General features: G+C 45.6%; 1 protein-coding gene across 2 annotated transcripts in view; it reads left to right on the top strand.

The window, feature by feature from the left end:
• NPAS2 (neuronal PAS domain protein 2) overlaps positions 1-13,319 on the top strand; it is a 168,781-nt gene that overhangs the window by 105,402 nt on the left and 50,060 nt on the right. For both annotated transcript variants that reach the window (XM_080377286.1, XM_080377287.1), the window contains exon 2: positions 8,463-8,516. In XM_080377286.1, the coding sequence (XP_080233412.1) occupies positions 8,463-8,516 (54 nt within the window). The remainder of the gene's footprint in view (positions 1-8,462; positions 8,517-13,319) is intronic.

Raw genomic sequence — 13,319 nt, 5'->3', positions numbered from 1 at the left:
TAAGATCTGTATCTTGCATTCTTTTCTCCTAGATGGCAGGTTTATAAAGCAGGAGGGATGTCAGCATAGGGGAGACAGCACACAAGCTGTTTGTAGCAGAGAAGAGCAAAAGTATAATAAAATAGATTCCAGGAACATATATAATACAGGAACTAATCCAGTGCAGCTGATATGCTTAGGATGTTCCCGGTGGTAGCCAGCCTAGTAGATGCAGAATCACAGGACAGTCACATGCTGGAAGTGACCTCAGGAGGTCTCCAGTCCAACCTCCTGCTCAAAGCAGGGCCAGCTCTGAGGTCAGACCAGGCTGCTCAGTCACATCTTGACAGCCTCCAAGGGTGGGGATGGCACCAGCCTTTCTGAACAGCCTGCTCCACTGTCTGTCCTCATGGAGAAAAAAGTTTCTCCTCTCTGCTTTCAATTTATGCCCATTATTTCTCACTCTCCCATCCTGCATCACTATGAGGAGTCCGGCTCTGGCTCCTCATCGACCCCTTTTAGACAATGGGGGGACTACCAGGTGTCCCCAAAGCCACCTCTTGTCCAGACTGAACAAACCCAGCTACCCCAGCCCCTCCTCACGAGGCAAGAGCTTCAGCCCCTACCACGTTGTGAGCTCTCTGCTTGAGCTCCTTCCAGTGCCTCTTTCTCTTTTCTGTGCTGGGGGCCCCAAAACTGGACACACTACCCTAGATGTGGTCTAACAAGTGCTGTGTCAAGGGGTATAATCCCTTCCCTTGATCAGGCTATGGTCCTGTCCTTGCAGCCCAGGGTGCTGGTGCCCAGCCTCGTCACCAAGGCACACCGCTGGCCCATGCACAGCATGTTGCCTGCTGCCTGCCAGGGCTCCCAGGGCCTTTCCTGCAGAGCTGCTCTCTGGCCAGTCCATCTCCAGCCTATATCAGAGCCCAGGGCTCTTAATTCCCAGATGTAGGAATTGGCAGCTGTCCCCACTGAATTTCCTGAGGTTCCCGTCAGCCCTTTCCTCCAGCCTCTCTGTGTCTCCCCCATCACGACAGCCCTGCCTTTGAGCATGAAGCTGACGTGAATGATGTCCACTGCTCTCTCCACATCCACAGACCCTGTCATTTCATCATAGCAGGCAGTCAGGTTACTCAGGGTAAATCTATGCTGACTGTTTCTGATCACCTTCCCCTTCATGTGCCCAGGGGTGTGCTCCAAGAGGACTCGCTCCATTGATTTCTCAGGGACCGAAGTGAGGCTGGCTGGCCTGTTGCTCTCTGGATCACACTTCTGGCCTTTTTTGAAGGCTAGCATCTGCCCTTCTCCAGCCATCAGGGACCTCCCCCATCTCCACAGCCTCTCAAAGATGATCAGCCTAGCAAGGACATCACCAACTCTCCCAGCCCCCATGGGGGCAGGTGGTCGGGCCCCATCAACTTGTATGAGTCAACTTCCCCCACGCTCACTCAGGTTCCCTGAGCTGACCCTCACCCGCTGCTGGTCCTTATACTCCTCCCTGACCCTGCCTCCAACACAGAGACCTGGGGGACCTTGCTGGTGAAGGCTGCAGCAAAGGCGGCGGTGGTACCTCAGCCTTACCTGTGTTTGCTGTGACCAATTCACCTCCCCACCCACCCCAATACTGCAGCAGTCCCACACTTCCCTCGTTCAACCTTTTGCTACTGATGTAGCAGCAGAAACTCTTCTTTTTGCCCTTGACGTGCCCTCCAAGTGTCAATATTAGGTGAGCTTTGGCTTTCCAGCCACCATCCCTATACACCCAGTAAAGTCAATACAGAAGGGTAATGCCTCCAACGGGTAATTTACCATCCCTTGCCGCTTTGCTAATGCATAAACTTTGACAAATGTTTGGCTGTGCACAAACTAGTAATAAAGAAGCCTTTAGCTGCCCCGTGCCTCAGTTTCCTTGTTGCAATGCACCCATTAATTGCAACGCACCAGCCAGGCTTTGCAAAACCCCTGCTTCTGCAAACGGCAGGTGTCGTCATGCAGGGACGCAGAGACCTGAGCCGCCTCGTGCACCCCATGACAAGCCCAGGTGCTTCGTCTCCGTGCATATACAGAAGGCGAGAGGGCTGCCAGCAGACCACTGCAGTCACATCCTCCTCCATTCATCGCACGCAGTGATGTTACCGAACTGACCTACTTTCCCCATCCGCCCACGGAAGGCTAATCCTGTTTAGCATTGCTGGAAGGGGACAGGCACGCGGAGAAGTGCTCCGAGTTATACAGATGGCAGTCTTTGCTGATTAATGTTAGTTTAATTTGTTTGCCTTTCTGTTTCCAGCCGTGCGAGGGGAGAGCAGAGCAGTGGTTGAACCCAGGGATTCACTCAGCCTGTTCACTGAAGTCTGAATGGCTTTAGTCATTCTATAACAATAACAAAAATAATAATAATAATAATAAGGAAGATAATGAGCACGTATGTGCCGATCTTCATCAGATATCCCAAGCGCCACACAAACTTTACGCGCTGCTCACAAGCTGGAGATAAAGGACGCCTCTCATTTACCTTGGCCGCGCTCCAGCACAGCCCTGCTGATGTCAGCCATCTCACTCCTGACTTAAACTGATGCAACTTCTGCCACATCTATAGAGAGTTCGCAGGCTGCACACACTAAAATTCAGCCGGCACCAGGGTAAAGGAGGGAAGCTAATACCACACAGCAACAGATGCAAGGTTTCTGACATGCAAAAAAGAACACCTCTTCCCATTAAATGAGAGTACTATAAAGAATAAAGCCAAAATATGCTCTGAGACTTTACTTGTCTTCATCAAAATCTCATAATACTCAGCTGCATTACCTGTGAGCATCTCCCTCCCATGCCCGGTTCAGAAGAGGGGGGCATTAATTTACGTCAAATTCCATCATTTTCATTGTCCACATTCAGATCACTTTTTAATGTCTGTTTTGCTTTAAGCCCATTACCATCTAAAGATTCGTTGTACACGTATGTATGAAACATGGAGAAACCTGTCGGGTTCATGAAGTCCAATATTTTCTCAAGTTTTCTTCTTTTCGTTTTTGGAAATCTCTGAACAACCTTTTCTCTAGTGTAAACAAAATGTAGTCATCTACTGAATGCAGGAAGACTAAGCTGCACACTGTCAGGCAAAACCAGTCACAACTCTAAAGCTGGACACTTACCACGCTACTGGATTTTCCCTTTACTTGTAAAAACAGTAATTCCCATAACAATCACAGCATTACATGACCCATGGTAACCACAGGCTGCCATTCTGCCACTGAAAAGTCACTGTCACTTCACAAGTAACAATGTATATCACCAGGAAAGTGATTTTTTACTGTCTTTTCTTAAGGCTACTCTGTTTACATTTTGATAAATCTGGTTTGATTGCTGTGGATGGGATTGTGCTGTATTTTGTTATGGACTCCAGCATGTTCTTGTAACAGTTCGTGGGTTTACACCTGAAGAATAAGGATGGAGGGCTGCAGTCCAGTTTGATGTGTCTGTAGATCTGTTTATTCTGATTTGTGTTTATACAAATCCTTCTTCTGTGTGTTCACGTCATAGCCCTCATGGTGGGATAGCCGAGTGCTTCATCCACATCAGAGAAACATGGAATAAGGCATTTAAAATGGTCATAGTCACTTCTTGCCTGTCACCCTGTGACCTTTCCTGCCACTTCCCATTTGCTAACCTTTGTCCCCCAGCAAGGCTTGGAAGGGAAATACTTTATTTGTTAGTGTGGTTTACTTCATTTCAGAGCTCTGCCTTAGCTGAGAAGGGGGTAGAGCTGCTAGTGCCAAGCCACAGTGGTGGTTCCCAGTGTGGGCAAGTGTCCATCTAACCCATGCTGTGGAGCACCCATGGGACAATGCCACTGTCCTACCACAGTGCCCATCAGACGTTGCCCATCGTACCTGGGCAGGAGACATGGCAGCGGTGCCAGCGCAATGACCCAGCTACGCTGTCCCCTGTGCTAGTGGGTGACCAGAAACTGTCCCTCTGGCTCATGCTCAAAGCCTGTACTCCCCTTCGGTGCATTCTTCCTATGGCTTGGATCCTACTCACTATGCATGGGATGTCATGCATGGGTGGATCTGACTTTTAAATTCTGAACCACTGGACATACCCGCATGCCTCCTTTATAACACCAAGCTCTTTGCTAACAGCCTCTTTCATCCCCTTCAAAGAGGGATCCAGAGAGTAACTACTCCCTGTTGAGGTACTGCTCAGTATCTTGTAGAAGCACACTCAGCAGAGATGGGCACTGGATGCTGAGCAATGTGTCTGGAAGGTACAGGAGCATGTCTACCCTCCACCCTGTTGCTCTTTTTCTTCCTTCTTCACAAAGATAACGGTTGTTGGGGAGGGTCTGCCAGTTCAAGATGTTTCTTCCCAGCATCCTGATTTTCCATACAGCCCTTGCTCATCCACCGTCTGTGAGAGGATTGTTCTCCAAGTGCAATATCATCACCTTTACTTATGATGGTGGTGTTGTACCAGCATCCTAAATGGTCTGAGGGTGAGGTCCAAGGGAGGGCTCAGGTATATTTGTAGCCAGTGGGAAGCAACACCAGGGTATGGTGGGCAGCACCCCTCTCCCCAGGGCCGAGCATGCCCTGGACAGGACAAGTGGCTGAATACCCCAAGCAGGCCTATAGGGTGGTGGATGCAGACACCCCACCATGCCAGAGATGGAAGGGGATGAAAAGCCTGGCCTTCCCCCCCAGCTGCCAAACATAGGGCCAGAGGAGCAAACACTGTGATTTCTCACCAAGCTTCCCAAGGCACATCCCAGGACCTCTAAAAGACATTTACGTCTCTGATTTAATTCATCTGAGTTAAATGAGTTTGATTAAAAATTCTTGTTAAATGTCAGGCTGATTTGTAGGAACTGAGATTAGCTGGTCACGTGGCAACTTAGTGGAAAATCAACAGCTGATTACTTACATTTGCGTGTCAGTCATTTTATAGCATATCCTTATGAGTAGTAGGGTAGGAAGGAGAGAAACCAACCTCACCCACACAGAAAAGTAGTAGTTTAACTCACTAAAAGACATGTTTCTAGTGCAGGGTAAGGTGATCAGTGCCAGATGAATTCTATAGTGCAAGCTCTGTGTCCACTGGGAATGGACTGTATCAAAATAAACATGTGCAACCTTTCTTCTGGAGAGTCTATGGAGCGAGCTGGCACTCTGCCTGAACTGCTTCTTTCCCAAGAAACTAGTCATTGTATGAATGAATGCAGCAGGGACGTTCGTGCCATAATTCTCCATCTCAGCCAAGGGTACATGGTTAACAGTTTTAGACAGTCTTTTGGTTCCAAAATGCCACTTTTCCCTGCTTGTGGGTATGCGTCTTTCTGTGTGTCTGTCCCACCCTGATGGGAGTATGTGAGCTTACTCCTCCTTATTCCAGGTGGTTCCTATCTTTTTGAGTGGTAGTGTCTTCACTTGTTGTTGATAATGATATTAATGAAGCTCCAAGCATATCCATCACTGTTGAATACGCCATCGCAAGAGTCACATCATGTGGTGTTGTTACTCCTAGGTTTGCAAATTCTCTTTGTTAGCAGGAAAGGATCCTTCAAATTTTGAGAAATCCTCACGCCACTTGTTTTTTTGTGTCACCTCTTTGCAAGGGAACTGCAGCACAGAGCCATGGCATTTACTGCCTGCCTCTGTCATTGCAACAAGCCAGAATTGCCTCCTAAACCAGGCACTGATGGGGACGAGAGAGCAGATTTCCAGTTTGCTAGTTGGGACCCTCCCAGCTGAGGGACTGAGGGGATAACGTAAACCAAACAAGTTGCACTAAGCACCTACCTAAGCTCCATGCCATGGGTTTCTCCTGCAGGTGTAAGCCAGCATCTGCTGTGGCTCAGGAGAGGGATGGCAGTCCCGGTTTGCAGCAGTTGTATACTCTGCCATATCTGTTTTATTGAGAACAGTTTTAATTTCGTATGGTACATATGTACTGGCAAACGCTCTTAGCAATGCTTACGATGCTCTGGAGAGTTTGCTGTGTGAGAAAACAGAAGCAAAATGACAATTAGATATTGTCTAACACTAGCAACAGCACAGCAGGTCCAGAATTTCATGTCAGTCAGTGAGAAACCTTGTTTACTGGATGCTGGCCACGAATTGCTTTACAGATCTAGCCAAATCTTTGGCAGAACAGACCAGTTAGACCTGTTGCTCTCTCATAAGGGTAGAGGCTTCCTAGCGGTGTAATTCCTTCATGGTTTAGAGTGTACAGTTGTAGGAAGCCCCTTTTCATCAGCTACGTTGTGCCTCCCCAGAACAGCTGGAGCTGAGCAGCACTGATGCTGACTGCCCCATCCACTCCCATCCTTCCTCAGAGCCACCCAGAGCTCTCATTCCCATATTCCTGCTTTCTACTGGGAATCTGTTACAACCAGAGGAGACCTTGGTGCAGCAGAGGAAGACCTCCAGGGATTCAGACAATGTGACTTCTGCTGACACTGCCCCATTTTGCTTGTCATAGCCTAGATTCAACAAGGGTGCCTGCAACAGAACAAAGGTCTAGCAAAGAAAGACAGCAAAATCCTACATGCTAACCTTTGCCATATTACTGATGCCTTCTTTATTCTTGAATAACGTAGGTGAACATTTTGGCGGCAATAAGTGAGCAAGTAACAACAAAACCCACTCAATTTTGTCACTACATTTTAGCCTGAATTATTTGAAAACACACTTGTTGGGCTAGCAGTCTGATTCTGGGACTACCTAAAGTATTTGTAAAACACTGGTAAACAAAATTTAACGGGGTCTATAAATTTTCCTAGTTGAAAATATGGATTGTGATATGGCTGACTTGACTGTTTTGCAAGGCCAAATAAATACCTGAAAAAACCATCTAAAACCTACATGGCATTATGTTATTTTGTGTAATAGAATTCAGCAACTTAAGTTTGCCAGTTATGACTAAAAAAGCCAGTTCCTCAGCCATCATATTTCTTGTTAATGCTCCTCCATCAACAAGCTGAATGCCATGGAGCAGTAGCTTTACCCTCCAATCGGTGACCCGTGGCTTTAATTCCTCATTACTCTTGTATTTGATAAAAAATTTCAGGGTAGTTTCATATTCTTAGCTAACTGTTGAGTAATGAGCAGGTGGAATATTGCTGTAAGAGAACTAATAGCAGAAGGAGGGAATTTATCCACTTTCTTACTATCAGTAAGTTTTTACTCTTGTTTTTTCCTAAATTGCTCTTTAAACAGGCAAATTTCCGTGTGACTCATATGTGGAAAATACCATGGGCTTAAATAATGCCTAGCAATTCATTTCCCTCCTTCCCGCTTCCAATTTTATTCATGCCTTACTTGTTGAGGACTCATTAAATGAGAAGCATTGATTTTTGAAAATGAGTTATCATTGCCTGTCATTACACCACGACTTTGAAAAGGATGCTTTGACAATATCCAGTGTTTGCAGTGGCATTGTGCTGCCAGTTTGACAAATATTTGTGTGGGATGCAGCAGCGTGCGGCTTTTGTGCCTGACATGGGCATGAGGTGCTGTGAGAGGCGGCAGGCCTTCCTCCTCAGGCTGAAGCAGTTACAGCTCAAGCATCGCTCTCACATAAGGCTATGAAGCGAAGGAGGGTGGGCAGTGAGCTGGTGACACGTGGTTCGGAGGATCTCAGCCTTCAGCCGGGCTGCTCTTGTATTTTTCCCTTCGCCTTGCCTACACAAATTTAATTTATCCCCTTTTACTTTGTGGCTTTATGAAAATATCTTGTGCTCAGAGTACTTTCTCCTTACAGCTCAAACAGCCAGAGAAGTTGGCCTACAAACCTGATGACAGGTCACAATGTTTTGGTGAAGATCAGCAAGAAGGATGGTGCAGTCTTGGGGCTCGGTGCCGGCACCGCCAGGCAGGCACTGTCTGGGCTGTGAGAGGGCTTTTTCACAGTGTGGCTTCAGCGGTGGGATTTATGAGGACACTTTGAATTTGGGGTGTAGTTCGGTAGAGTTACTACTGTCTCTTTTGCCTTCGGGTCAGGGCCCACAGCGGAGGACGAAGAGCCTGCCAGTAGGAAGCTCCACCTGAGAAGTCAGAGGCATCAGTGATGCCGACTCTTGCACTGGGGATGGTCTTGGGGGGAACACGGAGGTGCTGAAAATGCCTTTTCAGCTTGGGCAGATCCCAGGGTTCATCCAGCCTGCAAGTTTGCAGAGAGTAACCTCCACAGGAAAAAAATTCCCCTAGAAGTGGCTTTTTTTGTACTGTACTGGTGCATCGTGTTGTGCCTGGGAACCCTGATCCCTGGCTGGAGCCCCTGCGGCTAGCATGACACTCAGGAATAACATTATCCACAGTGCATGTTCCCTAAAATCAAGGACTGTGGCATAAAGCACTGCTGACACATTTATCTGACCTGGATATCATCACTCTGTTATTAAAATGAAATAGAGCGACTCTGAGATTAACCTGCAAGTTGAGCTAACGAAATGACAATTCATTCTTGCATTCCTTCAACAGAAAAAACTGCTTAGACAATCTAATGGATGAAGATGAGAAAGACAGGGCAAAGAGGTGAGCACTTTTTCTTTCATAACTCTCCATTTAACTTGCGATGAGCTTGATACTGTTTGTTGCTGCAGAAGCTGTTTTATCCATAATCAATTAATCAAAGAGAGAGGGAGTAAAATACAGCCAAACACAACTTGAAAAACTGCCATCTCACAGATTCCTATTCTTGGCTGCCCTGTAAGAAGGAAATAATGTAGCAATGTTCCCTGTGGAAAATGTAAAAAAAGCCAAGGCATTGATTGTTTTCTTCACATTACTGCAGAACACGAGAACTGAAGAACCAACAACGTACTCCTGCTGCTATAATACATCATCTGAGCTTCTCAAGTGTATAAAAATGTGAGATTTTTTTACAAAATACATTTTGCAAAAGAAAAAAAATTACAAAAGTGAGGGTTTTTCCCTATTGTGATGGTCATTTATTCAGTAATGCCTATCTCACAGTAATGAAAACTCCTAGAAGTTACCTTCAGAGCAGAGAAAGACCATGAGAAGTGCTGTGTCAGCCTTAAAGTGGCGCAAACCTTTATTCACATACATTCTGCACTCCACCACCAAGTCCCGGTTGGTGGGAAACTGTTGTGAATGCTTTGTGGGGAGGGAAAGGGTGTGTTTCAAGGCAGGCGACCTGTGGCAATAAAACTCTTAATAACTGCCAGATCTGACTGGCATCTGCAGAAAAACTGTTTGGAAGCATTTGAGTTTTTTTTTTTTTTTTTTCTGGACGCGTTATCAATACCGCAGCCTGCAGTTTAATTGCTTTAGAGGGAGCCATGGGTTGTCCACATTTTTCCCCTTGGTTTCCTCTAATGAGAGTATTTCCAGTCCAGGCACAACTAGTTGATCCAGTTTCATCTCTTTTGATTCCTTCTCCGCTTCTTTCCTCCCCGCAGCTTTTTCTCACCAATATAGGTCAGCACAGGCTGCAGCCGAGCTCAACTGTTCTTCTTTGCTCCCTCCTCTTAATGTGTGCGTGCTCAGGCTGCAGAAGGCCTGCCTTCGCTACCGGGAGCAACGTGCTGGCGACTGCCTCCCCTCAGCCCTGTGAGGGGGGATCTGCTGAGGCCAGGGGTCCGCCAGCCCCCGGCGCCATGGCGGCTGCTGCTCTTCACAGGGGGCTTCGTGCCCAGGGCAGGGCCCATGCGGGGTATGGCTCTGCCCAGCCCTCTGTCAACCACGCAGGTGGGTGCGGGGAGGGGATGCCTCCCGCTGCCCACCCATCACAAGGAGGTGGCGTTTCAGAGAGGGTGTAGGACAGCGGCAGGTGCCACACTGCCCCGGAGCCCTGGGGGCAGGGAAGGGGGAGCAGGGAAGGGAGCCCACCTTGCATTGCTGCTTCACGTGCTCGAGGCCTGATTATTTGTGTGCTAATTCTTTTTTTTATTTTCAAAAAAAAACCCACGCATTAAATGAATGCATATAGGAAAAAAATAGGATACCACGTATCCTCCCTATCAGCGATTGTCATCACCATCTGGTATGACTTGCAGGCTGTTTGTTCCTGGAAGGAATTTCTGTCATACCCTGGGGCAGGCCTCTATCAAGGTGCATAAAAAAATGATAACTTTGAAAATGAAAAAAGGAAATTGCTTCATTAAATTGTAATTTAACTACATTTTGCTTTTTATAAATAAATCTAAATTTGAAATCAAGTTTGGAGTCATGAGAGGCTTCATGAAGGTCTAAAGTTACCACATTATACTAAAGCCGTTCAGATTCATGTAAAAGCTATAGGTTTTCTTCCAAAGCTTTAAAGACAGTCAAACTTAGGAGAAGCCATTGGCTGAACATTTTTGTTGTTGTGTCCTCAAAACTGAGGACTTTTCATCTGTCCCATTCCACAGGTGAAACTCTTTCTTTGTTTTCTTCTGTTCGGTATAAGGACTAGGTCCCTCAGTCCTGAGAAACACAAGAACAGATGAAAAAGCCAAAAAAATTGTCCTCTTCTTTCATTTCTATGTTAAAAGTAGGTGAGAGTGGAAATCTCTGAATTTAACTCTTTGAGAATGGACCCAAGCCAGGACCTGGATTTCTCAGGTTAGAGACACACACGCAGACCATTCACTGTCTACTGCGATTTATTAGGCACATACAGGTTGTATTACACAGACATGAGAAGAGGTTCCATCCTCTCCCAAGGACAGGCACCTGCACTCCCACCCATGTGCCAAGTGTTCAGTATTTGGCCACAATGTATAGCTCTTCCTTCAGGATGCTGGTTATTTTGAGCCCCACTCTGCATCATCCGACTCCCCAAGGCACTACTTCACTCTGAAGACCCAAGGACTGAAATGTGGATACGACAGCACCACACTTGGGAACATCAAAGACCTCCTTGAGGTCTTCTGATGTTCTGGAGACCAGAACCATGATTTCATTTTCAATTCTTTGATGTTAGATGAGGTTTGTTTTGTTTTGTAGATTTATTAATTTTAAACAAAAAGCTTACTTTGTGCACTTTTTTCCTCTATCTGCTTTTCTTCTAGTTTGCTTTAATAGTAAATTATTTTAAAATTATTATTTTGCAATTCAGCTGAATTCCAAATTCCAGCTAAAACCAGCTTGAAGTGAAACACGGCAAAGCGCTAATAAATGAGGACTGCTGCTTGCCATTTTCCACTCCAATAAAAAGTAAATTTAAAAATCTGAACGAAGATATGCAGTATGGTTACTTGCTTTGATGCATATATAACATATCCCACTGGACAGCAAAAAGAAGTATGAAATTTAGTGTAAAATCACATCTCATTGAAAATCATCAAGATGTAATGGCTACTAGTCAACAAGTATCAGTCTCTCTTTACGACAACAAGCAGCAAATACGTAAGAGTATAAAAATGGCTGTTTATAACATGTGTTAAAATGGTGATTTTGATCATTCTGAATCCAGGCTGTCCTGCATTGCCTTTAGCTGTATTCACTAAAAATCCAGATTTTATTCATACTGTGTCTCCTTCTTCCCCTTAGATGTGCTGCTTTTTTTTTTTTTTTTTTTTTTGAGTAGTGAGGCAAGAGGAGAACTGCGATGAATGGTATGGAATTAAGACAGAGACTGTTTTGGCTTACTGTAAAGTATATGCCCTAGCAATGAAGTAAACAAGGCTAGGAAATAATCTTTCAAGGGAAGTGATGAAAACTACATGATTTAAGACATTTACAACTGGACTGAATAAAGCATTTACAGCTGTGCAGGGACAGTTTAGACGACCTAATTATGAAGGTTTCTTTCTCTTTTTTTTCCTTTTTGAGATGTTACTGTGATCATCGATTCAGATCTTGGTAGAGTTATTTTCATTACAGCAGTTTTTAAATTTCCTTTCTGAATAAAATATCAAGTGTTAAAAATAGATACTTTATATATCTGTCAAGGCATCTTTATGTTGGGAAAAGCAACACTTTCCCTATAGATGGTTGATGTTTTATTTTATTTTCAGGGAAGTTGAGACCCTTTAAGGTTGAAATGAACTGAGGATTGAATTATGAGGAAGTAAAACATTGATGTTCTTAATGTCCCCTTGAACTGTACGGCAATAGGATAAGGCTGGAGCTTTTCACGTCTTGTTCTGACAGCCTTTTGCACTGTAATAAGAACAGGCTGAAATCAGTCAGGCAGTATCCACCCAATCTCTTATGTTCAAAGCTGTAAAATAATCAAGTGTTGGCTTCTATCCAGTGTGTCTCCAAGTGTGTTCAGGGTTGAGAGCAAGACAAACAAAAATTACCCCTCTGTCAGTAGTAACATCCAGAAGCCTCTGCACTGATTTCTCAGCTGAAAATATTTATTGCCGTCCCGGTCCTTGGAGGGGACGTAGATGCTGGGCTAAACTCTGCTCTGATTTTCAGCAGTGTGCATCCAGAGCTGCATATGAGGAACAGCAGCGTTAGCTGGGACCGAGAAACACAGAGTGAGGACCGACCTCTTGGCTTTTCTTTCTTGTTTACATGTACCCAAATTTTTAGATCTTTCTGTAATTAACAAGGCAAATCTTGTCTGCTTGAGGACCTTTCAGAAGAGCAAACAAATCTTCTGGGTTATATTTCTTTCTATTTTCACATGGTTACCGAAGTCCAGGTGATAGCCTCCAATTAGAATGATTGTCATATTCATGGGAACGATTCAGAAAACACTTGCTCATGTATAGGTTGACATATAATTTAAAAAATCAAAGTGCACAAGCCGAGAAGATTATAAACAGCCTTAATGACAGTATTATGGTGGTACCAAAACACCTGAAATGAAATCGGGTCCTTTCTTCCTATAAGCTCTTCAAACACAGTAGTAGAAGCAGGCTGTCTCTGAGGAGTCTGCAAGCTGAACAGAGAAGGTTGGCAAAGAAAGCTGCAGAGTCTCCATTTTACATCTAAAGAGTTGGGGCATTGTGACCTTAAGCAATTTGCCCAGTGGCACACAGAGATTAAGGGCAAGCAGGAGCCCCCTGCCAGCATTTCTGAGCCCCCAGGTCTGGGAACACGTCCCAGCTACAGACCCAGTTCATGCTGGGATGAGGCATGATGATGCCCTCCCTCCTGCTTGCCCTTGTCACCTTGGAAAGGAGACTAACCCAGGTGGGATGTGAACTAGACTGGAGCTGCAGCAACCTCTGCTCAGGTCCCTGATCTTAATGACTGGAAGACAACAGCCCAATTCTTCTCTCTGAGCCAGACTTAAGGTAGCCAGAGGTAGCCAAAGTGGGCAGGTCCCTCCAGGTGGACCCAGCCCCAGCGCAATGGCCGAGCTGCAGGACTGGGGTCCCTCTGTCCTGTTGGGACTGCACAAGTGGGTATGACCCATAGTTTTACTAGTTC

This window comes from Falco punctatus (assembly GCF_963210335.1).
Source record: "Falco punctatus genome assembly, chromosome: 2".
NCBI lineage: Eukaryota > Metazoa > Chordata > Aves > Falconiformes > Falconidae > Falco > Falco punctatus.
This window is presented reverse-complemented; position numbering and strand designations above follow the sequence as displayed.